This window comes from Meles meles, chromosome 5, assembly GCF_922984935.1.
Source record: "Meles meles chromosome 5, mMelMel3.1 paternal haplotype, whole genome shotgun sequence".
In the NCBI taxonomy this organism is placed as follows: Eukaryota; Metazoa; Chordata; class Mammalia; order Carnivora; family Mustelidae; genus Meles; species Meles meles.
The window spans coordinates 32909846-32935927 of NC_060070.1; the positions used below are offsets into that span (position 1 = coordinate 32909846).

The 26082-nt window shown below is 37.3% G+C and overlaps 1 protein-coding gene across 1 annotated transcript in view; it reads left to right on the forward strand.

Annotated features, from left to right (window-relative positions):
* The window catches only part of FBXL4 (F-box and leucine rich repeat protein 4), a 78894-nt gene that overhangs the window by 23504 nt on the left and 29308 nt on the right, over window positions 1–26082 (forward strand). Inside the window, exons 4-6 of the mRNA XM_046006661.1 lie at window positions 3307–3652; window positions 12631–12875; window positions 20594–20807. Of these exons, the coding sequence (XP_045862617.1) occupies window positions 3307–3652; window positions 12631–12875; window positions 20594–20807 (805 nt within the window). The remainder of the gene's footprint in view (window positions 1–3306; window positions 3653–12630; window positions 12876–20593; window positions 20808–26082) is intronic.

A 26082-nucleotide genomic window follows, 5' to 3' on the forward strand; every position in this document is an offset into this window, starting at 1 on the left:
GTGTGTGTGTGTGTGTGTGTGTGTGTGTGTGTTCATCCACATGTGTGCACATGTACATTTGTTTGTATTTGCTTGCTTGTTTTCACTGACTAGGTTTTAAGATTCTGGCTTCAATTTTCCAGAATAAAATAATATTGGCATATTCTCTTGTTGAATAAAATAGATACTTTTCTCTTTCTCACTTTGAAATAATATATTGTAATTCTATTAGGAAATTTTAAATAAAAATCCACTTTAATGCAGACACCTCAGGATCAATTTGTATTGGTCTTATGGCTAATATTAGTTTAATTCAGATGGCCACAGACCTATAAAATAATTTTTCTCTTTTTATAATTTTTGCTACTTTTTAGGTTATCAAGAAAAAGTAAAATATAAATAACTTAGATACATGAAAGTTTTTTTATATTTAGACATATTTTTAAATATTTCTAAAAACTGGTGATATTAAAAAAACTAAAAAAAAGATGTTGTTCTTCTTTGTACTATCATATCTACAATTTAAGATATATGTGTAAGTAAATATAGAATATTCATGCTACATAGAAGAAGCAAAAATGTTGCTAAAATAACATTAATCCTGATATGTTTAAGTATAGTGGAAAGGTTAAGGAAGTCGATTTAAAGCATCATCTAACTTTGTCCATTCTCCAAGGTAGGTAGGGAGGAGTTTAGTGGATTAATACCTTTTTAAAATAGAATCTTCTCTAGGCAGTGCTTTTCTTTAAGCTGATGTTTATAAATTTATAATGTAATTTGCATTGTTATGCAGTTCAAACTATACATGAAGAATATGTGTTAGTTGTGTGTTTATTTATTGCACAGGACCTGGCAGAGGTGATTTCTACATCACATTTTCAGTGTTTCTGTAAAGCCTCATAAAAACTCCTCAGTGAAGCTAAATCATAATTGACAGGGTTAGACCACATGTGTCGTGACCCAGTATGGGCCATTACTTTCGGGGTCCTGCGCTGTCCTTGTTTCCCAAACAATAGCATTCCTCTAACATCTGATGTCATTTTAGCGTGGCAACAAATAGTAAGAGTTTACTGTTTATAAATAGTAAAACCATTTGCCTCATGATTTTTGAAAATATACTGTCCCACATTAGGAATGCATTTTCCCACCAACATGGTTTTAAATGATTCATACTTCAGTTCCTTGTATCTGTATGGCTAGCTCTATTTAACTGCATAGGTTTACATTAGAGTATTGAAACCAATTCTGTTGTTAGGAACCCTGAAGATTTTTGCAGTTAAGCTCTAGGAGTACTTAGGTCTAGCCTGGCACTCCACGTGGGCTTTACTGCCTTGTCACAGGAAAAGCAAGATGTCCAGCGTGCTTTCCTTCACTCTGAACCTGCCACAACTTGCTCTACTCCTTAGAACTCTTCCGTAGTCTCCCAAGGTTGGTTAGAGAGTGGGACTGATCTCTCCATTCCTACTTCCATGTTATCTCCAGATATAATACTCACAGGCTCTTTATGTTTGATGGTTTTATAAAAGTAGCAGATATGAAGTGATTACAAAGGTGCTCGTAACTGTGAAAGTTCCTACTATAATGGTTAGTGATGTGTTTATATAATGCCCAAGAACTTCTGCCGTATGCTTCCAGGTTGGTGCTCTATGCCTTTCTCGCTGCCCTCTTGGCCTAAAGACCATAGGCTACCTGCATGTTGATGACTTCTGTAGTTTTGACTCACACTCTTGCCTGTTTCAGTTTCCTAAATGCCTTGCTGAAATCAGTTTTTACTTAAATCTTGATAGGTCACTCGGCCAAGGAAATGAATAGACAGTGTATTAAAAAGAAAAAACCTCATATGATTCATAAGTTTATGAAAACATTTTAATTGTTATTAGTAATCAGTGAATTATAAATTATGGCGTGTGGAGATGTGGCTTATCATGAAATTACAGATTATTTTAGAAAAATGAATAAAACTTTCAGTAGTCATTCTTTTTGAAGATTTCATGTATTATTTTAGAGAGAGAGAGAGCATGTGTGCGTGCAGGGGGTGAGGGAGGGGTGGGGGGAGAGAGAGAGAGAGAGAATCTTAAGCAGACTCCATGGTGAGTGTGGAGACACAGGGCTCAGTCTCATAACCCTGAGGTCATGACCTAAGCCAAAATCAAGAGTCAGAGGCTTAACTGACTGAGCCACCCAGGCATCCCTCAGTAGTCATTCTTAAATGCTATTGGCATAAGCTTCTTTGAAAGCAGTTTGAAGTATGTATTGAGAGACTTAGAAATACTTAGTCTTTGACATGAAATCTGTATTAAAAAAATTCTGCTAACTAAAGTCATTAGAAATGGAAAGATGTTTATTAAAGTGTTTTTTTTGTCTGCACTTTTAAGTTTCTCTGATATATTTGGGAACAATATTAGAAATGGTTATTAATAACACATATGTGAGAACATTATATATCTAATGATGGTACATTAAGGAGAATCTTTAAATAATTTTGGAAAATAGTTTTATAAGGAGACCTCTTTGAAGGGATGGCATGTGAGTTGGACCTTGAAGAATCAGTGGGCCGATCATTGCAGGTTGGGCATTTTGTTGTGGGGAGACAACATGAGCAAAGACACAACGATGGAAATGAGTTTATTATCCAGAAGGTAGTGACTAATCTGGCTGGAATGTGGGGTTCATCTTGGAGGAGTAGGAGAAAATGTTATTTACGTGGTATGTGTTAGATACTTGCTAGATACGGAACATACATAGATGGCTAAAAGGAGAATAATGGGAATTCAGAGGAAAAGCATATAAAAGCAAGAATTTAATGAAAAGTTTGATGAAACTTAATGACCAGATGAAAGAAAATCAGAAATAACGGAAGTTTAGAGTTTATATGATGCCGGTAAAGAAATGAAAAAGCTGGACAAGGAGACCCTGGTGTGACAAGACACTCAGTGTCGTTTGCACAGTTGGTTTAGGACGGGGACACAGCAGAGCTTTCTTCATCCTGTGCTCCTTATTCTGACTTAGGGTTTCCTTTTTCTGTAAAACCAAATGCTGTTCCTCATGTAGCTCTAGCGATGCCAGTTTCTAACCGACCAATGTGAAATTTGCCAGAAAGAACTTTCTAGGGAATTATAAAAATAATTTAAGCAGTACAGATATTTCAAAGTATATGGCATTTAGTATATTCTTTTATGTCCTGGAAACAATACTTGTGTTTGATTCTGTTCACCTTATTTCATAGCTTTGTGCATCACACTAACATATTGGGCATGCGGCCATAATCTTCAGTAACAGTGAATTTCATTCCAAAGCGTATTATAGATAAGTTTCTTTCTTTGGCAGATGGGAGATTCTTTGGTCCGAGAAACCGACAAAGGTGAATGCTTCCCAGGCTCGCCAATTTAAACCTTGTATCAAGCAGATAAATTTTCCCACAAACCTCATACGGCTGGAAGTAAATAGTTCTCTTCTGGATTATTACACTGAATTAGATGCCGTCGTGTTACATGGTACAAAGGACAAACCAGTGCTTTCTCTCAAGACTTCACTTATTGACATGAATGATTTAGAAGATGATGACTATGAAGAAAAGGATGTTTGTGGAATGGATAGTCTTAACAAAAAGTTTAGTAGTACTGCCCTTGGGGAAGGGCCAAATAATGGATATTTTGATAAACTGCCTTATGAGGTAAGCCAAAGATAATCAGTAGCAGTATTGACATAACACTATAATTTTTAAATGTTTAGGTATTAATGTTTATTTTACTATCAGAGAAATGCAAGTGTTGGTAAAATGTATGTAATCTCATGTATTATATATAATTAACCTTTGAACAACATGGTTTTAAACTGTGTGGGTCCACTTATGCATAGATTTTTTTTTTTTTACAGTGTAATACTATAAATGCATTTTCCTTAGGATTTTCTTAACATTTTCTCTTCTCTAGCTTATGTCATTGAAAGAATATAGTCAAAATACATATAATATACAAAATGTGTTACTTGACTGTTTGTGTTAGCCGTAAGGCTTAAGTCAACAGTAGGCTCTTAGTAGTTGATTTTTTGGGGAGTCAGAAGTTATATATGGATTTTCAGCTGGGGTGGTGAGGGATGACAGCCTTAACTTTTGCTGTTGTTCAAGGGTCAGCTATGTTTTGATTTTGAAAAAACTAGACAAAATTATGTTAGGTAATCTTACCACTTCTGTCTTGCATTAGAGTGTTAGTAAGACTGTGAAAGAGATGCTTATCTACTTGATAAGCCCATAGTTTCTCCAAGTGTCCTTTATGCTTCTCGTTTATAATCTCCTGACTAGTTATAATTTTTGGTCTAGGTAGGTGGAAGGTGCCTCTGCCGAAAGCCTTATTTTCACTGTGTCTCTCTAGGGCATTTGTGCAGTATGTTTAGCATCCCTGGCTCCCAGGCATCAGATGCCAGAAGCGGACCACCAGACATTTTTGCCCCTCGCTGACAACTGCTATGTGTGGTTAAAAACAATATAACCAAGTCTTTTTAATAAAAATTTATAAACACAAATTTTAGCCAATTTAGACTATCCCCTTCCAAACTGGTAGGTATTTCAGGTTTCTTTGTAATAACACAAGTAGCTTACCTTGCATGGAACAGTAAGATGGCCTCTTGAAGGCCTAATGGTCACCACAATGCGTGGACAACATTTACAGTTAAAATGCTGCCATACATCCTGTGGAGTAGCTCAAGCTGCCACGAAAAGATGAAGTTAAGGATCCAAGGTAATTTAGTCAGTAAGCCGTGTGCCAGGATCCCACCCAGGCTGTCTAGGTCAAGTCTTGTATTATAGGAAGAAAACTTCACAGATTGGAGACCCTCTGGCCCCTGAGTGAGAGGACTGAGGAAAGATGAAGGGAGAGTTGAGTTGGGGAAAGAGGAGCGTGGGATCCTGACAGGGTTGTCTCCCAGGGCTTCGAGGAGTATCTGTCCTCACGACAGTGGGAGCAGTTCATCAGGAGGAAATGAATTCACTTCTTTGATTCTTATCCATTTCCTAAACCTACAAAGTAGAGATTTAGGTTCAGCAAATATGTTTTGAACAGTTTTTGAATTTTATCCAGACTTGAGAAATGGCTGACACAGAGCATTCGGATGAATAACTGAGGGGAACTTCAGGCAGAGGGAAGAGAATGTACAGAGGTGAGAGAAAGTGAACACATGTGACCTGTTAGGGAACTCCCACCTTTCAGGGTGACTGGAAGAGGATTTGATAGCAGAGGCCGAAGGAGATGAAACTGGATGGAGGCTCAGAAGTGCCTCAGTGCCTAACTCCATGGCACACCATTCCTGTAGATGTGAACAGGACATCCTAGCATTGGCGGGGTGCAGTCCGCATCAGAGAGGGCTTGCAGGTTTTACTGAGAGATTTGCGTTTTATCCCTTCAGCCCGTGTTCCTCAGGGTGCTGTGTTTCTTCAGTACACAGCAAGATTAATTGGGGGAACTCCTAGATACTTGAGACCTTATATAAATAATTTTTGGTAAGAAATTAGAGGAGATCCAAGATTATATACCCATAATAGTTTCACACTCACTTTCTTGTATTCTCTTGTATTCTTTGTAATGCTTTTTTGAGAGGGAGAGAAAGGTGGGGAATAGCTAACATTCCAGGAATTACCCATAATATGCAGGCATTTTTGCACCTGTGTTGGCCCACAATTAGAGTAATTGCCCAAGTTTTTGGCCTTCATGTAAATTCCGTCTTTCCTATGTGTCATGGTATAAAGAAGACTGTGAACCTTTTCTGTAGTCAGTAGGGAAACACTGAAGGTTTTATTTAATTTATTTTAAAAATAAGAATAAGAAAATGAGATTTCTATCTTGGATTACCCCGTTGGCAAATGAAGAGCAGACCGAGAGGAGGTCAGGGTGGGAGGCAGGGGACAGCAGTTAGGAAATACTGCTGTCATTGGGGCAAGAAATGATGAAGCCTAGATATTGGAAGATTTGGAAAGGAGATGAATAGGAGAAATATTCCAGAGCTCAGACGGTAGGAATTGAAAGTAACTAGTAAATGTTCATCTCTAGAGGAAGCAGAACATCAGAGAGACTTTCAGGTTTCTGTTCAAAATGACTAGGTGGATGGACATGCCATTAATCATAAAACGGTGGGTGGAGGTAGGAAGGGCACGTTGACTTTGACATGCCTGTGATTCCTCAAAGCACCTCACCTGGTTGAGGACAGTAGGCAGTATTTCAGTTTGAAATGCAGGAGGAAGGTCTGACTTTATATTTGAGTGAGTCACTTGGAAGAGGTGAGGAGCACCATGGTAGATAAAATTAACTGGTGAAAGTCTTAGAGTGTGAATTAAGGGCCAAGAGCAGAATTCTGGGAATACTAACATCTAGGAGTCCCATAGAGGAAGACCTGTCAGAAAAGGTCCTTGAGATGAAGATGACAGTGTCTTAACACTGAAGCAACAGGAAGCGAAAGAGGCATAGAAGACATAAAAAGGACATAGCCACATTGCTGCTGAGAGCTAAATTCAAGTGCCTGCAGGTTTTGGTTGCTGGGAAATCTTTGATAATCCTGTAGGATAATCAGTTCAGTGGAGCCATGAACCTAAGGTGAAAAATGAGAAAACCTTGTCATATTTGATCAGGGCATGAAGGAGGGTAAGAGAAGCAGAGACAAAAACTGTTTATTTTGAGTATAAGCAGAAAAGTATTTCTGTTAATACACTGTTCATGATCTGTGACTTGGAGAAGACTGTCCACCAATAGTGAATACTTGGTCATCTCGCCTAACACTTCGCCCCTTTGGGGGCACTCAGAAAAGGCGTATCAAAATGAGGGAGAGTATGAATTAAAGGAATTATCTGTTCTAACTTACTTTCTAAAAGGAGAAAGGACAAGTGAATGGTGGAGGAAGCAGCAGAGTAGGAAGGTTTCTGTCTGTGATGCAAGTTGGGAGAGATTTCAGCAGCTTCTGTGCTGAAGGGAAGGGGGCAGCAGAGATGGAAGGCTTCCAGTACAGGTCAGGGGTTTGATCAGTACCCCAGAGGCACAGGGAGGAAACCAGGAGACGGAATCTGTAGTCTGAAGACGTTATGCAGCCCTGATGAAAGCCAAGCACCGTGCAGAGAGAGCACCAAACACTGAATGATCTGTCACTGACTAAAAAGAGAAACTTAAAAGAAATTACCCAAATTATTTTAAGATAATCCAAATTATTTAAAGTGGAAAAAATACCCATTTTTAAATATGTCAAGTGACAGTGTTTCCATAGTTGAAGATAATTGTTTTATGAGTAGAGCGGGTTTTGAGGGCAGACAGACCAACTCTGTTTGGAGAGTCCTTCCCACTATCACATCCTACATGCACTGTAGTATCAAATGGTACTTCATGTTAGGCTACCCCCATATAAAAACACATTGTGATAGATACCAGATATGGAATGGTTAATGGGTATTGTCTTGTAGGCCTGAAATGAATTATCTCTTATTTAATCAAAATCCAGAAGTGCTTTTTCACATGTTAATATCATGATCTCAGTGACTTTTCATTATGCTTTTTCTGTTTCGATATTTGCTTAAAATGTAATATTAAGTATCATAGGATGTTTTCACACAAGATGCACATCTTTTAACATTGGTGTCCTTCGTTTGGAATGATGTCAGAAATTGCTGGGTGTTATTTAAATTACAGATCATCTGGAAAAAGTGAATTATTGATCCTCTGATGCAGGGGTATATTTAATTTTTAATGCCTTCTTGTACTAACTGCTTAAAAATGTCCTGATATAACTTTTTTTTTAAAGATTTTATTTATTTATTTGACAGACAGAGATCACAAGTAGGTAGAGAGGCAGCCAGAGAGAGAGGAAGGGAAGCAGGCTCCCCGCTGAGCAGAGAGCCAGATGCGGGGCTCGATCCCAGGACCCTGGGATCATGACCTGAGCCGAAAGCAGAGGCTTTAACCCACTGAGCCACCCAGGGGCCCCGTCCTGATATAACTTTTAATATTGTAGTTAAAACAACAGATTTTTAATTCACTCTACAAATATTTAAGGTCCTACTGTTGCCAAGACCAGATGGCTTTCATAGGTTCTTTCAGACATTTAAGAAACAGATAAATCCTATAGTATTTAAACTCTTCCATGGCATAAAGAAAAAGGAAATTTTTCAACATTTTTATGAAACCAGTGTAACACTGTAGCACATAAAAAGACTACAGATGAGTTTTACTTCTGCAAACAAATACAATAAAGTAAATAGAATTATTTTAAAAGATGGTACAACAAAATCATTCAGGACGTATTCCTGGAATTCAAGGGTGTTCTGGTATTAGAGAATTGTTTTTTCTATTAGAGAATTATAATACCATAGTTCAGGTCAAAAGGAGAAAAATCCTCTCTCATCTTTATAGATACATCAATTTGGTTGACAAATGACAGCTGGATAGATATCCAAATTTGTTATCCATCTCAGTTAAAAAATTGTATACCTTGTTAAACCTCTTGTAATTGTCTATGACCAAATATTACTAACCAAAGCTAACATCATATTTAGTTATCAGACACTAGAAATGGGTTTTCCACTGTGGTAGCCACTAGCCACGTGTACTATTGAGCACTTTAAATATGGCTAGTCTGAATTGAGATGTGCTGAAAGTATAAAATATAGGATCACAAATACTTCATACAAAAAAAGAATAAAACATCTCAGTGATTTTATATTGATTACATTTGAAATGATCATTTAAAAATATTATTAAACTATTAAAATTAATGCCACTGTTCTTTTGCCTTTATTTTTAACTTCATGAGGGAATAATTAAAAAATACGATTGTCTATATTTAAAGTGTACAACATGTGGATTTCACATATACATTGTAGAAGGATTACCAAGATCAGGATGGGTGACACATACATCACCTCATGTTTCGTGTTGCTAACTTTTTTTTTTAATGTTTGTGTTGGAAATTCTTAAGATTTACTTTCAGCAACTTTCAAGTACACAATACAGTATTATTAACTGCACTCTTGTATAAAATGTATTTACTTTAAAAGTTACATATGTGGATCACATTTGTGGCTCACATTTAAATTAAAGCCAGGAACAAGACAACAGTGTTACTTCATATTATTCTAGAAGCCCAATGCTGGAAATATGAGAAGGAAAAGACATAATTTTTGGAACAGAGGCATCATCATCATCATGATAAAGTCATCATTTGCAGGTGATATGATTATGTACTAGAATTCTTAGGAGACTAGACTAAAACTATTAGGAACAACAAGTAAGTTGGCAGGTCACAAAGTTAATAGATAAAAATAAATAGCTTTAGGAGCTCTAGGAACATGAAAGATCATTAAATGATAAATTGTACCATGGCCTTGCCTAAGAAGACACAATAAAGTAAAGGTGTCAGTTTTCATTAATCTGTGTATTCAGTGACGTCCCAATTAAAATAAAGAATTTTTTTTTTAAATTTTTATTTATTTGACAGACAGAGATCTCAAGTAGTTGGAGAGGCAGGCAGAGAGAGAGGAGGAAGCAGGCTTCCTGCTGAGCAGAGAGCCCGATGCGGGACTCGATCCCAGGACCCTGGGACCACGACCTGAGCCAAAGGCAGAGGCTACACCCACTGAGCCACCCAGGTGCCCCAAGAATTTTTGTTTTTTAATTGAAAAATTTACCTGAAAAAAAAAAACATGAAAATACTCAGAAAAATTCTGGAAAAGAAGAGTGATGGAAGGGGCACTAATCCTACCAGATTATAAGACATATTCTGAACCTATGGGAATGATATTTGTGGGTCAACAATGAAGAAAGAGTCTCCTTTGCAACCAGACAATCCAGGGCATTCCAGTGCATAAACTCTAAAAAAAATTAGCACAAAACTCATTTGAATCAGAAGTCTATTGATGTGAGAGAAATAACAGATAAATAAATGGAACAGAATAGACAGAAACAGACCAGCAGAAAAGAAACATTGGCAACTCCCTTGGCAGAGGGTTACATTTCTGTAGTTAAAAAAAGAAGAATAGGGGCACCTGGGTGGCTCAGCGGGTTAAAGCCTCTGCCTTTGGCTCAGGTCATGATCCCAGGGTCCTGGGATCGAGCCCCACATCAGGCTCTCTGCTCACCGGAGAGCCTGCTTCCTCCTCTTTCTCTGCCTGCCTCTACTTGTGATCTCTGTTTCTGTCAAATAAATAAAATCTTAAAAAAAAAAAAGAAGAATAAAAAAACAACAGTGCCGAACTGTTTTTGTCTTTGTTTCTTTTTCTGCTTTCAGAATGATGAAATTTATTGATTCCAGGGCTGTCTAGGACATAAGCGAATAAGTACTTTTTAAAAAAATTATTTATTTGAAAGAAAGAGAATGCATGTGAGGGGAAGGGCGGAAGCAAAGAATCTCAAGCAGACTTGCCTCTGAGCACAGAGCCTGATGGGGGATGCCATCCCACAACCCATGAGATCATGACCTAAACCAAAACCAAGAGTGGGTCACCCAACCGACTGAGCCACCCAGGTACCCCTGCATGGGTACTTTTTTACACTGTTCGTAGTGAATCAGTACAAACACTCTGAAGGGCAATTTTGTGCTTATGTCAAAATTTAAAAGCATGAAATTCACCCTAAGGTATATTTGCAAAGTTTACCAAGATATGCATACATGCACATACACAACATTACTGCAGTATTAAAACGGGAATTATATCAGTGAGAAATTAGTTGAACATATCTATATATATCTATATGCCATATCTATAGAAAGAAATAGGGTGGTTTTCTATGTGCAGATAAAGAGGTACCTATAAGATACATCATTAAATGAGAAAAGCAAAGTATAGAACAATGTATATAGTATCATTCTTTTAGTGCAAATCCAAAATGGGATTTTGTGCATATTTATTGGAAGAGATCAGAAAAATGTAAGGACTTACCAGTGGGGAGAAGGTCATTAGATTTGATGATAGAGACTTCTCATTTTCTACCTTTCTTCAGTGTTTGGGTTTTCTAATGTTTTACTCCAGTTTTCTTTTGTTCTTTGTATAAGTATTTTAGATGTTAGAAGTTAGCATATTATTGGGGTGATGAGATTTAGACTAATTTTTAATTTCCTTTTAGTTCCCTTTTTAAAATATCACTAACCTTTAATATTTTTTAAAGTCCAGTTCAATCTTAAAAAGCAAAAATACGGGCGCCTGGGTGGCTCAGTGGGTTAAGCCGCTGCCTTCGGCTCAGGTCATGATCTCAGGATCCTGGGATCGAGTCCCGCATCGGGCTCTCTGCTCAGCGGAGGTCCTGCTTCCCTTCCTCTCTCTGCCTGCCTCTCTTGTGATTTCTCTCTGTCAAATAAATAAATAAAATCTTTAAAAAAAAAAAAAAAAAAAAAAAAAGCAAAAATACCCCAGGCCTTACTGAACACAATCTATGTACTAGTCAGCAATGCTCATATTTTATATACCCTTTAAGCTTATTTTAAATATCATGTTATCGCAATTTTGTAATTTTTTGGCCTAAAACAGTGAAATTCTGACCTGAAATGAAATTGGGCTTACATAGTCAAATAAATTGAAGAACATCATTTAGGTTAAAGGGCATATTTGCAAAACAAAAAGTGTAGCTAGACAAATACATTGCATTAATAAGCAAGAAACTCAATATTCCCTCTCATCTAAATATTTTTACCATTTAGCAAATATTTGATCTTCTTTTTTCTTTGTTTCTTGGTCCAGAATAGGCTATTTAGCAGTAGTTCTAGAAAAATTAGTTTAGAAGCCCCAAACTGCTGATCATCAAAAAACCAAAACCAAACCAAACCAAAAAAAAAAACACAAATCTTGGACTAGTTCAAGGAAATTATTTTAATTAGAGATAAAAATCTTTTGGATTCCTCCTGTTTAAGACTTTTTGTATCTGTTTGCTACATCATCCCTGCCAGCAGGCCCCTGTTTTCTCTTTCCTTCGGGAACTCTCTAGCAGCTCCTTGGCTGGTTTCCCTCCCTGCCTCCCTGCCTCCAGGAGTAACCCCTGCAGTGGGAGCTTTCCAAACACAGATCTGACCAGGTCATCCTGCAGTGTAAATCCCTTCCAGACTCCTTATTGCTTCCCAAGTAAATTCAAGCTCCTCTATGAGGCTCTTTGTAACGCAGCCCTTAACCACTAACTAGTCTTTCACCTAGTTTGCCTCTCAGGCTTGAAAGCTGAGCCTTCCAGGTACAAGTACCCTCTCCCTTTGAGGTTAGGCCTGTATCTTCCCGAGCCGCCTCTGCTCCTGTCTTTCAAAGCCATTAAAACATGCCATTGTACTTTCCAGTTCCCACTGGACTCTGCAAAGCTCTGAAAATGGCAACTCTCATCTCTCACCACGTTTGAGGTATAGCAGATGGCTCAGGAAATGTTGAGTCTATGAAAAACTATTAGTCAACAGATTGCCAAAATAGATGTTTGCACTGTAAAAAAAAAAAAAAATGAGTGGTAGACATGAGCCAAGTATACTTGAAACAATTTTGGAATGTAATCTATCTTGTCTTATGTAAGTATGGTTTCTTCTGACTTTGGGTAATACTGTGGTGTCTCGATGTCCTAGCTGAAAACACTGTTGGGAAATACGTGATGCTGCCGTTCTTTGTTAGAGCATATGCTTGTACTTTGGTGATACTGGTTTTCAATCTGTTTGATGTAGCTCATTCAGCTGATTCTGAATCATCTGACGCTGCCAGACCTGTGTAGATTAGCCCAGACTTGCAAACTGCTGAACCAGCATTGCTGCGACCCTCTACAGTACACCCACCTCAACCTGCAGCCGTACTGGGCAAAGCTCAATGACACCTCGCTGGAGTTTCTGCAGCCTCGCTGCACCCTTGTTCAGTGGCTTAACTTATCCTGGACTGGCAACAGGGGCTTCATCTCCGTGGCGGGATTTAGCAGGTTAGTGCCAAGCCGCGCTGCACTCATTCTACCAGTAAGTGGTACTTAACAATGGGGTCGTTTCCGTAAGAAAAGTTTGAAAGTATCTACCGTATCCTTTACAGAAATAAGAAAGAAATCCGTCTTGTGTATCATCATGTTCAGCATGCTCCTACTTACCAAAGTGAGTGAATTTCACTGTCCTCTTCAGCTAAACTTCACAATAATACGAAGGGAAACGCTGCCCTTTACCTCCTAGTTTGTAAATCCCAAGTAACTTTGAGCAGAGCTTCTTTTTTTCTTTCTCATATTTTCAGCACAGATGATTAACACATTTTAAAAACTATTTCCAAATCAAAATCCACCTCTCTAATGTGATTTGTCAGAAATGGAAAACAATTTATTATAGAACATTTTTAATTAAATCTTAATTACATGTGCAATGCATCACCCAAATTTAGAAGCTCATTTAAACTAATTATGTTGAAAATGCAATTGCATGCTAAGTAGGCGGCCACACTTGCAGACCTGCCCAGGTGTTTCTGCTCCTTTCTATTTAAGCGTTTCGTTTTCTTACTATTAAATGTCACCTGTTAAACATTTGAAAGCTTGCACAAGTGCATATTCATTTAGTAATGCCATATTAATTCGGCCTATGATACAAACAGGTGTTTTTCTCTTAACCTTGATGAGGTTATTCTCATTGTACATTACAATATAATCCTATCATTTCATTAAGTTAAATAATGGAGGAGTTGAAACTTTGGGGAAATTACCTGTTATTTTTGATTAATGAATAATCTTCTATCCTGTTTTTAGAAGTTAGAAATAACAGCTCTCCCTTCACACACCCTCAGTGGATACATTCTTGAACAGTGGTTTATGAATTAGAAATTTGTATATTGAGCCTTGTTTTCCCTTGACTAGACTATAAAAATAAAGATGCAGTTCCAGAAATAAATACTTGATGCCGTAAGATTCGGATGAAATAATAATGTTTGGGGTAGTAACCGTGTGTTCATAGTGCTAATATTGATAGTTTATGCAACAAAGTAAAAAATAAACACAAGCAGTAATGGCTTATAGCACATGTTGAAACCTTGGATGCCCTGAGTTCCTTTCTTTCCCGCCAAAAATAGAGACAGGGAAGGGAGTTCTTAGATAAAACATTATGGTATTGTGGGTCAGAGAGTATAAATATTTTTTTTTATAACATGCTATGTTATAAAATAGAAAACAATATGTTTTCTATTATGTAAATTTGCTTAGGAGATATCTAGGGTAAAAAAATAGACATTTTTTTAAAATATTTTATTTATTTGACAGAGAGAAATCACAACCAAGCAGAGAGGCAGGCAGAGAGGAGGAAGCAGGCTCCCTGCCAAGCAGAGAGCCCGATGTGGGCCTCGATCCCAGGACCCTGGGATCATGACCTGAGCCGAAGGCAGAGGCTTTAACCCACTGAGCCACCCAGGCGCCCCTAGACATTTCTTTTTTAGCAGAATGATTTTGGTGAATTTTTATAGAATCCACATTTTAAAAATTGCTGGATATTTGACAGCTACCCCGTGAAACACAGCTGAATCCTTTTTACTTGCCCTTGCTCTCCTCCCCACCCCACACTTCATTTGGAAAGTTTTCCTTCCTGCTAATGGGACCAAGGAGGACTGAAGCTGACATGACTGTGGGTGTTTAGAGCATACGCTGTGGCTCAAAATCAAGACCGACTGACTCAGATGAATAACTGGTGTCATAGCATCATTTTACATTATAAGGACCTTTCAGCTATTTTAATTCCTCTCAGAGCTCTTTCTTCAATGTTTCCCACTACTAGAAATTTATTGTTTGTTTTTACCCTTCGTATGTAAGAAATTATAGTGAGTGTTGACTGTGTAAAGAAATGTTTAACACAGTTCCTACATCAGTCTATAGGAAAGATAGTTATAAACATGTAACATCCTTCCTGTATTTTTATTAATTGAAATAACAAGATGATAACTAATGAGTGCAGACTTTTTTTTTAAAGAGTTTTATCTATTTGAGAGAGAGAGCGAGCAGAGGGAGAGAGAAGGAGAAGCAGACTCCCTGCTGAGCGGAGACCCCCCCCCCACATGGCGCTGGGACCCTGAGATCATGAACCGAGCTGAAGGCAGATGCTCAACCGACTGAGCCACCCAGGCGCCCCTATGAGTGTAGACTTTAAAGAAAGCATTGGTAGTGAACAGCTGAATCCAGCTTCTTTGGCAAAACATTACATAGGACCATGTTATCATGAGTAAAATGGAACAGTAATATTAAATCACTGTTTTAAAACTCCCTTTGTTTTGCTCATTCTGGTGCATGAGCAGAGGCATAAGTTGTGAAAAGAAAGTTTAGTAATGCTACTTTTTAAATTTTAGACTCAAAATGGATAAAGATCTTTTTTTGCAAGATTAAAACTCCAGTCTACTTTCTCACCAGCAATTTCTCTTCCATTTTCAATTCAGCCATGTTAGTTGCTGTGGGGCTGTTTGTATAATCACAAAGGTGCATACAGAAATTTAAGTTTTCCATATTTTACGCTAATATTTTAGCCAGTAAAACTATAAATCTTGATAGCATTCCTTTAAGCATAGTCCTTGTTCCCATTAAGAAAATAAAAAGTTTAAATACCAGGAAGAGAGAATTCTTTTTATGGGTGGGAGATATTGGAGTTTTGCCTACTGATTGCTGTTGGCCCCCTTGACTTGACTTCTGAATTGATAGTCATTATGGCTTGTAGGCAGCATTCCCCGAATAAACAATAAATATTCATGGCTTGATTATTAATGAATAATCTCTGAATAAGTATGGTCTATTTATGCTCATTACCGTGAAGAAGACTTATTTATAATACTTTAAAGAAAAAAAGTACATTCTGAAACTAGAGACCAGTGATGATGAGCTGCTTTTGAGCAAGTGTTTGGGAAAAGTTTGATACGGTTTATTTTTGTTGTGGAAAAACCTTTCCTCACAAGTTGGAGCTGTTTAAGTGCATTTCAAAGAACTTTTTAGGAATTCATATTATTCAGAATAGTAGGAAAATAGGTCGAATTGGAATAATAAGAACTTAAAAATTTTAATCAGTTATTAAAATCCTAGTCTATCTCCAGATTTGTGATTTGCAACTTCAAGTACTGCTCATGCATATCATTACTCATTAGAGTCACATCTTTTATAATTCCATTTTTCTTTTATAATACAGTTCCCTAAAGTCTCCGATATTTCTTTGCCCCCCTGCCTGTTTGTGCTTTGAGGCTTAATCATATCACTCTGATGCTCAAAAAGCCTTTAGTTTATTTTTCCACTACTATTTTTTTTTGGATAGTTGCCCAAATTAATCACCTTGATCTCCACCTCAGTTATGTAGAGATTTTTTATCCCTGACTCCCCTAATTGTTAAGAGGAAATCCAAGAAAATATTCTTGGGTGCTTTTTTATATTCAAGACTTTATTGGGTGTTTTGACACAGAGCTACAATTTTATGGGTAAAGGGCTTATTACTTACTCGTTTCTTTAGCTGCCTACCTATGCTTTATATAGTTGTCTCTTAGAATGTTAATTCCCAGAGATTTGAGGCAGCTTTAAGACTTTCTTTCCCCTGCTCACAAGTTTTGTTTTTAATGGCTTTATTTTGAATCAGATGTATTAAATAATATTCCAGATTATAAGGGATTAAAGAGTTATCTTAAATATGCTGTTTTGTAAAACTGAGTCAGCTAACAAAATGTACTGCTAGGAATCAGAAGCCATAGATCTTTGTGTCTAATTCTCCCCTTACCTTTCCCCCACCCCCCCCTTGCCTTTATACATCAGGCAAGTTGTGAGGACTGGTGCCTTTTGTTTTTATGAGTAAGCTCAGATTAAATCATTTATTCATATGATTTTATTATTTGAAGATGCAAGTTACCACATAGTAAATTACTTCCTACATACCTATATTACTGTGGACAATTTAATTCACCACATAAGGATAAGCCATTTCTTTTCCCATAGCAAGGAACCTAGTTTAGGTCTTCTCATGATACCCTCAGTATCAGGAAATACTTTATGAGAATTCATATCATGGAATGAAGAGACTATAGAAAATAAAGAAGCTGTATTCTCCTTTAAGGCGACCAGTATCACAATCGAGACGAATAAATAGATGACCAAGACAAAAACATGAATGTAATTATGCAGTAACATAAAACTTACAGGAAGGGCATTAAGGAAAGAAACAAGAATTGTGTTCGGCTAATTAATTGAGTCTGCTGCTACTTCTGCCTTCTTGAACCACAGAGATCATGAAGAAGTAGGTAGTGTAGATTCTGTAAATTTAGGAAGACACAGTATGGTAATATTAACTAAATCTGCTCAGAGTAAAAATACGCAATATAGAAAAAGAGAGGGAAAGTCAGAAAGGTAGTATAGGCATGATCATTATATTTATTGTGCTTTTGAATTCTGTCATTCATTAAATCATTTGGGGGAGTTTTCTAGTCTATTAACAGTTGGCATTCTGCTGATTGGCTTGACATCACTATAAATTCAGAGAATTTCAGTAGAAATTCTTCAGAGAAGTTCAGTAATGAGGGTAAGAGGAAAAGAAAGGTCAAAGTGTTGCAAGTCCAGTATGAGAAAAAATTATAGAATGAAGTACTTAGCCAAAAAAATGAAGACCTTCACGAGATAAGATGCCTAAAGATTTTAAGAGTTAATATGCTCATTTAGCTTGCAGTACTTGCAGAATTATCAAAGTCTGAAACCCTACATCCATTTCTAGGTTACAAAAATATGAAGAACTACCTTTAACTACTATTTATACTCAAAGTTTGGTAAAATTATTAATTTCATTATATTTCTTGGGAATAGTTTCACCCTAGTAAAGGAAAAATACCCTGAGTCCGTAGAACTTAGTGTGTTCTGGAGTAAGAGGAAACTTAAATTCTTCAAGTGAATTTTCGTAATTGGAAGATACATTTAGTAAACTCTCATCAAATGTTTTTTTGGTGCCTGACATTGTGCTAAGTATTGGGTACACCAGAAATCTCTTTCAGTTGCCAAAGGATTTGAGGCAGTTTATAAAACTCAATATAAACAAATTAGTAAGGAAGAAAATTGTAGTCAAGAGAAAGAAAAATGTAACGGTTTAGGAATAAAAGAGCCTGAGTTCAGTTCCATGTAGAGAAGGTGTGTCGTAGTTTAGCATACCTTGCGCACCTTTGACCTAGATCCCGAATCTGAATATTGAGCACCACAGTCTGTGCTGCCATCTGGATCCAGTGCACAGTCTTCTCTTTCCTGATTATTTTAGTGGTGTCCTGACTGTCCCCCTGTGTTTACTCCTCTTCCCTCTCTGTCTGTTCTCTACACAGAAACCAGAGTGATCCTGCTAAAACACAAGGAGGTTGTGTCACTTTTCTGCTCAAAACCCTCTGATGACTGAGAATCCCATCTCCCTCAAAGCTAGCATGTTTATGGGACACACACTGTATGAATTGCCTCTTATACCTCTCTGACCTTCTCCTCTTCTCCCCCTCACTTTGTACCTCCTGCCCGCCTGCATTAGTCTCTTTACATTTCCTCACTCTACGTGGTATCCTGTCCCAGAACCGTTGTGCTTGCCCTTCCCTCAGCCTGGAATGTTTTTTCCCAGATACCTGCTTTCTTACACCTGTACTGCCTTTGGGTCTTGACTCACCTTCTCAGAGAGGAGTCTCTGACCACCCTGTCTACCCTTGATATTTCCCATTGCCCTTCCCTGCTTTTATTTCCTTCTCAACACTTCTCACTTTCTTTTTTTTTTTTTTTTAAGATTTTATTTATTTATTTGACAGACAGAGATCACAAGTAGGCAGAGAGGCAGGCAGAGAGAGAGAGAAGAGGAAGCAGGCTTTCCACTGAGCAGAGAGCCCGATGCGGGGCTCGATCCCAGGACCCTGGAATCATGACCTGAGCTAAAGGCAGAGGCTTTAACCCACTGAGCCACCCAGGTGCCCCCACTTCTCACTCTCTAATACACTATTTGTTTTACTCATTTACTTGTTTATAACCTGCCTCGCCTACCAAAATATAGGTAAGCTCCGTGAGAGCAGGGACTTTGTTTTATCCACTGCTAACTCCCCAGAGCCTGCGGTAATGCCTGAATCATAATAGGAGCTCAATAAACATTCCTTGAATGAATAAGTGAACATACTTGATGCAAAGCACAGTTTAGCTAATTCAATTTAGCAAAGGTAACAGTAGTGAAACAGGTTGGAAGAAACCCGGGAGAGGGAGTAGCTTGAGGAGTGTCAGGGAATTTTAAGGAAGGGGTGGGCAGTTGTGTGAAATGCCACAATAAGTCAAGTAATTCAAACACTGAAAAGAAAGGGCACTGAATTTGGCATTTAAAAGGAAAGGGCAAATTTAGGGAGAGCAAAACACATATTGCAGTGGATTAAGAATAAATAGGTGTTCAGGTATAAATAAGATATGTGGGCAATAGTTATTTTCAACATTTAAAATAAATTTGTAGCAGTTGAATTTTTTGTTGGTTGAATGTGAGTTGGCCAAGATTCAACTTTTATTTTAATGTTTGTGGGGTGCTTTGACCTTTACCAGCTGCTTTCACATATTGTTTGATGTTCAAAACCAGGAGGCAGTGTGGTGAGTGCTATTATGTAATTCTAGTCTGCCTTTTACAGCTGAGAAAGTACTGAGACTTGGGTAAATGCCTTTTCCAAGGTCACATGCCAGGAAGTGGAACAGGGCTAAAAATTAATCTTTGGACTTAGAAGTCTAGTGTTAACTTCTTTTATTTTCAAAGGAATTGATTTAGTTAATTTTACTTTATATGTGTATTTGGAAGCTAATTAATCCATTCAGGAAAAAAGATGTGGCATAAATAAACTAAGGGTTCGTTACTGATGTGGCACTGTGACAGGCAAGAAAATGTCAAGAGACCTGGACAGGGATGATTGGTGCACTTCAGGGTCAATTTGCTTAGTGATAAAGTTTCATGAATTCAAATATTCCTAGACTCACATTTACTTTTATATTATTTTCAGATGATGATTATGGGCAGGACTGTCCCTGTCACTGTAATGCAACTACAATAAATATTGTTTTTACCACTCTGATAATAGAGTTTTATGTCTACCATGTTGAATTATTTCTGTGTATTTTATGTGAAGCTGCAATTGAATATCTTGTAATAATTTCAACATCATTCTAGTAAATAGTAACAGTTTTAAGGAACATTACAATAGGACAGTTAAACCAGTTCAGACAGTTCCTTAGTTGAGAGGAGGCTAGTCTGATTTATTTTAAGGTCATTTAATTAAAGCTTTCAGCCTGTGGGCCACATTCAAAATAAATTATCCAGTACTCTATGGATATTTGGGGGAACTATCTTCTAAGAGTTTTGTTATATTTTCGTTTTTTGGTTCTATCAACTCGGATGTGAATTTTAGATAGATAGGATAAATACATTCTCTGCTTTCTTAATTTTTCATTTAGCGCTAGCTGACTTTTTATAAGATATGAATGCATCTTATCATATCAGGTTGATTTATTTTAGCCTAATCATGCCTATTTTGGTAAGTAGTAAATGAGAACTTAAGGGAAACAAGTTTTATATTTCCCTAATAGAAATCCATTCTTCTGAAGGTGTCTAATAAGAGTTGAGGTAATTCCAATGTACTTGGCAAAAGTATCTTTTCATTTTACAAAATTCACACAGAACATTGTTTTTACAGGTTTCTGAAGGTTTGTGGATCTGAATTAGTGCGCCTTGAATTATCTTGCAGCCACTTTCTTAATGAAACTTGCTTGGAGATTATTTCTGAGATGTGTCCAAATTTACAGGACTTAAATCTCTCATCCTGTGATAAACTACCACCTCAAGCTTTCAACCACATTGCCAAATTATGTGGTCTTAGGCGACTTATTCTCTACAGAACAAAAGTAGAGGTAAGAATAATCATCATTTACATCTTTGCTTGTGTGATAGCCAACTAAATATTTAGTTGCCTGTAATTGCTCATGCTAATACGCTTTCTGATTTTTAAATAGATTTTGATGCCACCTGACTATTAAAATTAATAGAGCTGATTCAGTCACTTCAAAATTATTTAGTCTATTGTATTGTTTGTATAGTTATGGAAAATGTTCTTCTCTGTGGTCTTAAAATTGTTGTAATACTGTTCATGTTTGCAACTAAAGAAGTAAACAGTGGGCTGAGGTGAGCTGAAATGCTGGCAGGGAATTAATTAGAGAAGGAGGTAGAATGACAGTATGCAGGAGAGGGAGGAAGCAAAGAGGAACTTATCCAGGGCTAGACTTGGGAGTTAAAATTCTCAATACCATGGGGCCCCTGGATGGCTCAGTCGGTTAAGCATCTGCCTTAGGCTCAGTTCATGATCCCAGGGTCCTGAAAGTGAGCCCTGAGTCAGGCTCCCTGCTTAGCAGGGAGTCTGCTTCTCCCTCTGCCTGCTGTTGCGCACCCTCTTTCCCTCCTGCGCCCCCCTCAAATAAATAAATAAAACTTAAAAATTGTTTTTCCATACTGTAGTTTAGAAGTCTCATTAACAAAAAGTGGAATCTTATCATTATATTGACCTACTTGCTTTTTTCACATAGCATCTCTAGGACTTCTTTCCAGATCACTACCTATAGCGTTTGACTCTTTTCATTAACTTTTTGGTATAGACTATACCATAATCCATTCAACCATTCCCCAAGTGATCAACTTTCAGGTTTTTCCAATTGTTTTCCTTTTAAAAATTATCTAGCAATAACATTGTTTGTGCAGAGTTTTGCATATACATGCTATTACTGCTGTAGGACAGAGTCCTGTGAGTGGCATTGCTGGATCTAAGAGGATGCGCCTGGGCTCCTGCAGCAAGCACCCGCTTATTGTCATACACTCCTTTCCTCTTCTCCAGTCAGGGTGACGTTCTTTCTGTAGCTTGAACATTCTGATCTGGTCCCAGTTCTGGCTCTTGCTTTTCTGCCTGTCTAGAATATTCTTCCAGTTTATTACATGGCTGCCCTTTTCTTAGCTCAGTGTTCAAGTTTTTCTTTTTTTTTCAGAGATCACTTTTTGGAGATTGATAAAAAGGTAGCCCCCCCCACCCCGCTTCTGGTTTGTTTTTTCGTATCATCCAGTTTTATTTCCTTCTTAGCATCTGTATCACTCTGAAGTGATTTTATTTGTTTTCTTGCTAATATCTGTCTCCTTACACTGGGATATAAATGTCATGAAGGTAGGAGCCTTGTACATCTTTTTCATTGCCATATTACCAATGTCTAGAATGCTACTTGGTAAGGTGGTCATTTGATAAATATTTATTAAATGAATGACTAAGATAACCAAATTACTTTTCCAAGATGGTATACCAGATGCTTTCCTGCTGTAGTGAACCCTTGCATGTCTTGAATGTCACCTTAAATACCAAGGTATTCAATCTCTGGTATTTCAGTTTTCTTTAATATGGAGAGAATAAAAATACATATCTCAGGGTCATTGTAAGAATTAAGTTACATGTAAACTACAGGTTACTTGTAAAGTGCCTAGAGGGCACCTAGAACATAGTAAACTCTCAATAAATAAATATTAGTCCAAATTAGTACCATCATGGCGGTTTTGTAGTATGTTGTACTCTATGGTAGGGACAATCTCATCGTTATACTTCTTAAACATTTTTGTTAATCCTTGTATATTCTTCTTCTAGTTGTATCTTTCAGCAAGGATTTTATTAGAAGTACATTCATTTTATTTCATTTTGCTCTTTAATAAGGCTTCCTATCATTCACGTAGGACTTGTTTTACATCCAAGAGCATGTTATGCATTGCATCACCCCTTCTTTCTTCCATGCATGTGCATTTCCTGTCCTGCACTCAGTGGTGTTGTTGGTGGACGAAGAGCGAACAGGGAATGAGAAGACACGATTTAGGGGCCTGGCTTCTCTCTAAGCCTTCCATGTAATCGTTGATCATTGGTGGTACATTCAGATGTTATAAACTATTTTGAAAAAAAGGGAATAGCAATTAATCTTAAATGCCTTTCTTTGCTCTAAGGAAATATGTAGAAGAAAAAAGATACAAATTTGAACTTCTTGAGAGAGGTTTTTTGTTTGTTTTTTTTAAGAAGGAATACAAATTACCCAGTGCCACTTTTACCCATTTTTCTGAATTCTAAAAGAAGCAAAAATGAATATTGTAAGATGTTGAGTCTGTTATAGCATTTAATTTCAGAGACGTTAGATCTGTGATTTAGTAGAGTTACACTTTACATGCCTATATATAATTTACACTAATAAACATAACACATTTATGCCATTTTATATGACTTAAGTCTGTGTGCATAGTGAACAAAGCTTTAGGCGATATTGGAGACCTGGGTTTTAGTCCCAAAGTTTGGGAAAGTTTCCTGAATATATTCTGTTTCCTGTCCTAGACATTTTGCATATAACTTAATTTCTTCACACTAGTCTAAATGAAGGTCTCAAAAGATTAGTAACTTTCCTGGTGGCACAGGGCAATAAGTTAGAGTCAGGCTTTGAATCCAGCTTTGGTGGGTCTTAGTGTTATTGTTAAAATTGTAAGATATATCAAAGCATAGAATGGTGGTTATTCTAATATCTTGACTGTCTCTATTTAAACCAGAGGTTTTGGGGCGCCTGGGTGGCTCAGTGGGTTAAAGCCTCTGCCTTCGGCTCAAGTCATGATCCCAGGGTCCTGGGATCGAGCCCCACATGGGGCTTTCTGCTCTGCAGGGAGCCTGTTTCCTCCTCTCTCTCTGCCTGCCTCTCTGCCTAGTTGTGATTTCTCTCTGTCAAATTAAAAAAAAAATAAATAAATAAACCAGAGGTTTTTCCTTACTACCTATTCCTTTTCTAGTTTGCAACTGGTAAAAAAGTATAACATTGTTACTAATACAACATCACAATCCAGTGTAAAATATAAACTACTAAGTTACATTCTATAAATATTTTCTTTTTTTTTAAATATATTTTTTTAAGATTTTATTTATTTATTTGACAGAGATTACAAGTAGGCAGAGAGGCAGGCAGAGAGAGAGGGGGAAGCAGGCTCCCTGCTGAGCAGAGAGCCCGACGTGGGGCTCGATGTGGAGCTTGATCCCAGGACCTTGGGATCATGACCTGAGCTGAAGGCAGAGGCTTTAACCCACTGAGCCACCAAGGCGCCCAGTATAAATATTTTCTAGTTGAAACTGCTATAGGGAAGTGGAATGTTTGTCTTTTATTTTTATTATGAACAAACTTACTTTTATTTTTATTATGAACAAACTTACTTTGAAGTCTTAGTTCTACATTGATAAATAAGTTATTTAATTTACGTACACTCAAATTACATTTAAGTAATAGTTTGTGGAATCAATATGTAATAAATTGCTTTAAGCAAATAGTTTATGTAGGCCAATTCTCAATATTATACCATAGTGGAGAGTAGCATTGGGACAGATAATCCCACGAATAATATTGGCATGTAAAATGATGTGTTGTTGATGTCTAGTATGTTCTTAAGTGGTTAGGCATAGCCAGGCATGTTGCAGGTCTGATTATTCAGTAAGAGTGAGAACCCAGGAGAATGACAGCATGATAGGGTGAGAATTGCCTTTTATGCTGGTAGGAAGATCCTGGCTTGCTGATAGGGCCCCTTCCTGAGCCAGTGGTGAAACAGACAGTGAACACAGGGCTGTGGGCTTCTCTCTCCCGGGCAGATCTTACCATCAAGACTGCTGCATTGACCACCGAGCCTCATGCATAACCTTGTCAGGAGCCAGGGCTGTATCCTGGTGTATATCTTGTATGCTTGATTGCTGCTTTGGTAGTAAACTAAAATGGGAGCGACCTTAAATAAGAACTAGCTGTCATTGTCACCAATTTTTTTTAAAAAGATCTTATTTATTTATTTGACAGAGAGAGACACAGTGAGAGAGGGAACACAAGCGGGGGAGTGGGAGAGGGAGAAGCAGGCCTCCCCCCTAGCAGGGAGCCCAATGCGGGGCTCGATCCCAGGACCCTGGAATCATGACCCAAGCCAAAGGCAGACACTTAAAGACTGAGCCACCCAGGTGCCCCATTATCACCAGTTTTTGAGCCCAGTTTTTTATTTGGCCTAGTTCATTTAAAAAGTCAAACCTATAAAAAGAAAAAACAGTAAAATGGTGGTTTCCAGGGGTTAAGGGGTAGGAGAAGGATAAGATGGATGGTGTTTAAGGGTACAAACATATAACATGTAATCAATAAGGCAAAGAATTCTAATGCCCAGTACAATGAATATAGACAATAATAATATACTGTAATGATATAATACAAATACTGATTGCTTCAATTGTAGTCATATTACAATATATAAAGGTATTAAAGTAACACACTGTACATCTTAAATTTACAGAATGCAACACATCAAATTAAAAAAAAAAGATTTTTCTGCCCAGCTCCACTGCTTTGGCTAATTAACTGTAGCTGGTACCCCACAGTGAAAGAAAGCAGCGATAAGATCTTGTTGAGACTAGCTGTGATTAAAAATTTTACCTGGTAGTAGGGTTCAGGTATCTGATTCACACACTATTTGATCATTTGCAAGCTGGGAAGATATTTGTTATTTAGTCTGTATCAGGGACCTAAGTCCTATAACTCAGTCCTTATCTTCATTTTTCTACTTAAAAGATTTAGGTGCTTGGGTAAGTCACTTGTACTAAGCTAAAGGTTTGTCTATTAAAAAAAAAAAAATCAAGCTTACCCTATCACATAGGCTATTGAAAGACCAAATAAGGTTATATGTTTAAAAGAACCATACACTGTATAAATTAGATGAGCTTGTGTAAATGTGAAAATGATAGTATAGATTTACTCAGCATGATCTCGCACAAATATTTCCAACTCTGTGAAGTATTCTTACAGGTCTTCCTAAATGAGAGAGTATCTTTTCCATCATGTGCTAAGGGAGATTTAGGCTGAATTATCTCTTTCAAACTTTTGATCTATTTCTGGTGAAAAGAATGTTCATTCCTAACTTTCAGACTCTGTAATTGGAAGGACCATGTTTGACTATATTTTTCTTCATGACTGGTACATAAAACAGTGTCTGGTATTCACTATCATGAATATATGTATTAGGTATTCAGTAAACTTGTGTTGAATGATTGAGTAATAGCTAGCTCATCAATTCATTTTGTTCATTATTAGATAAGCACATGTATTAAGGAGATGGATG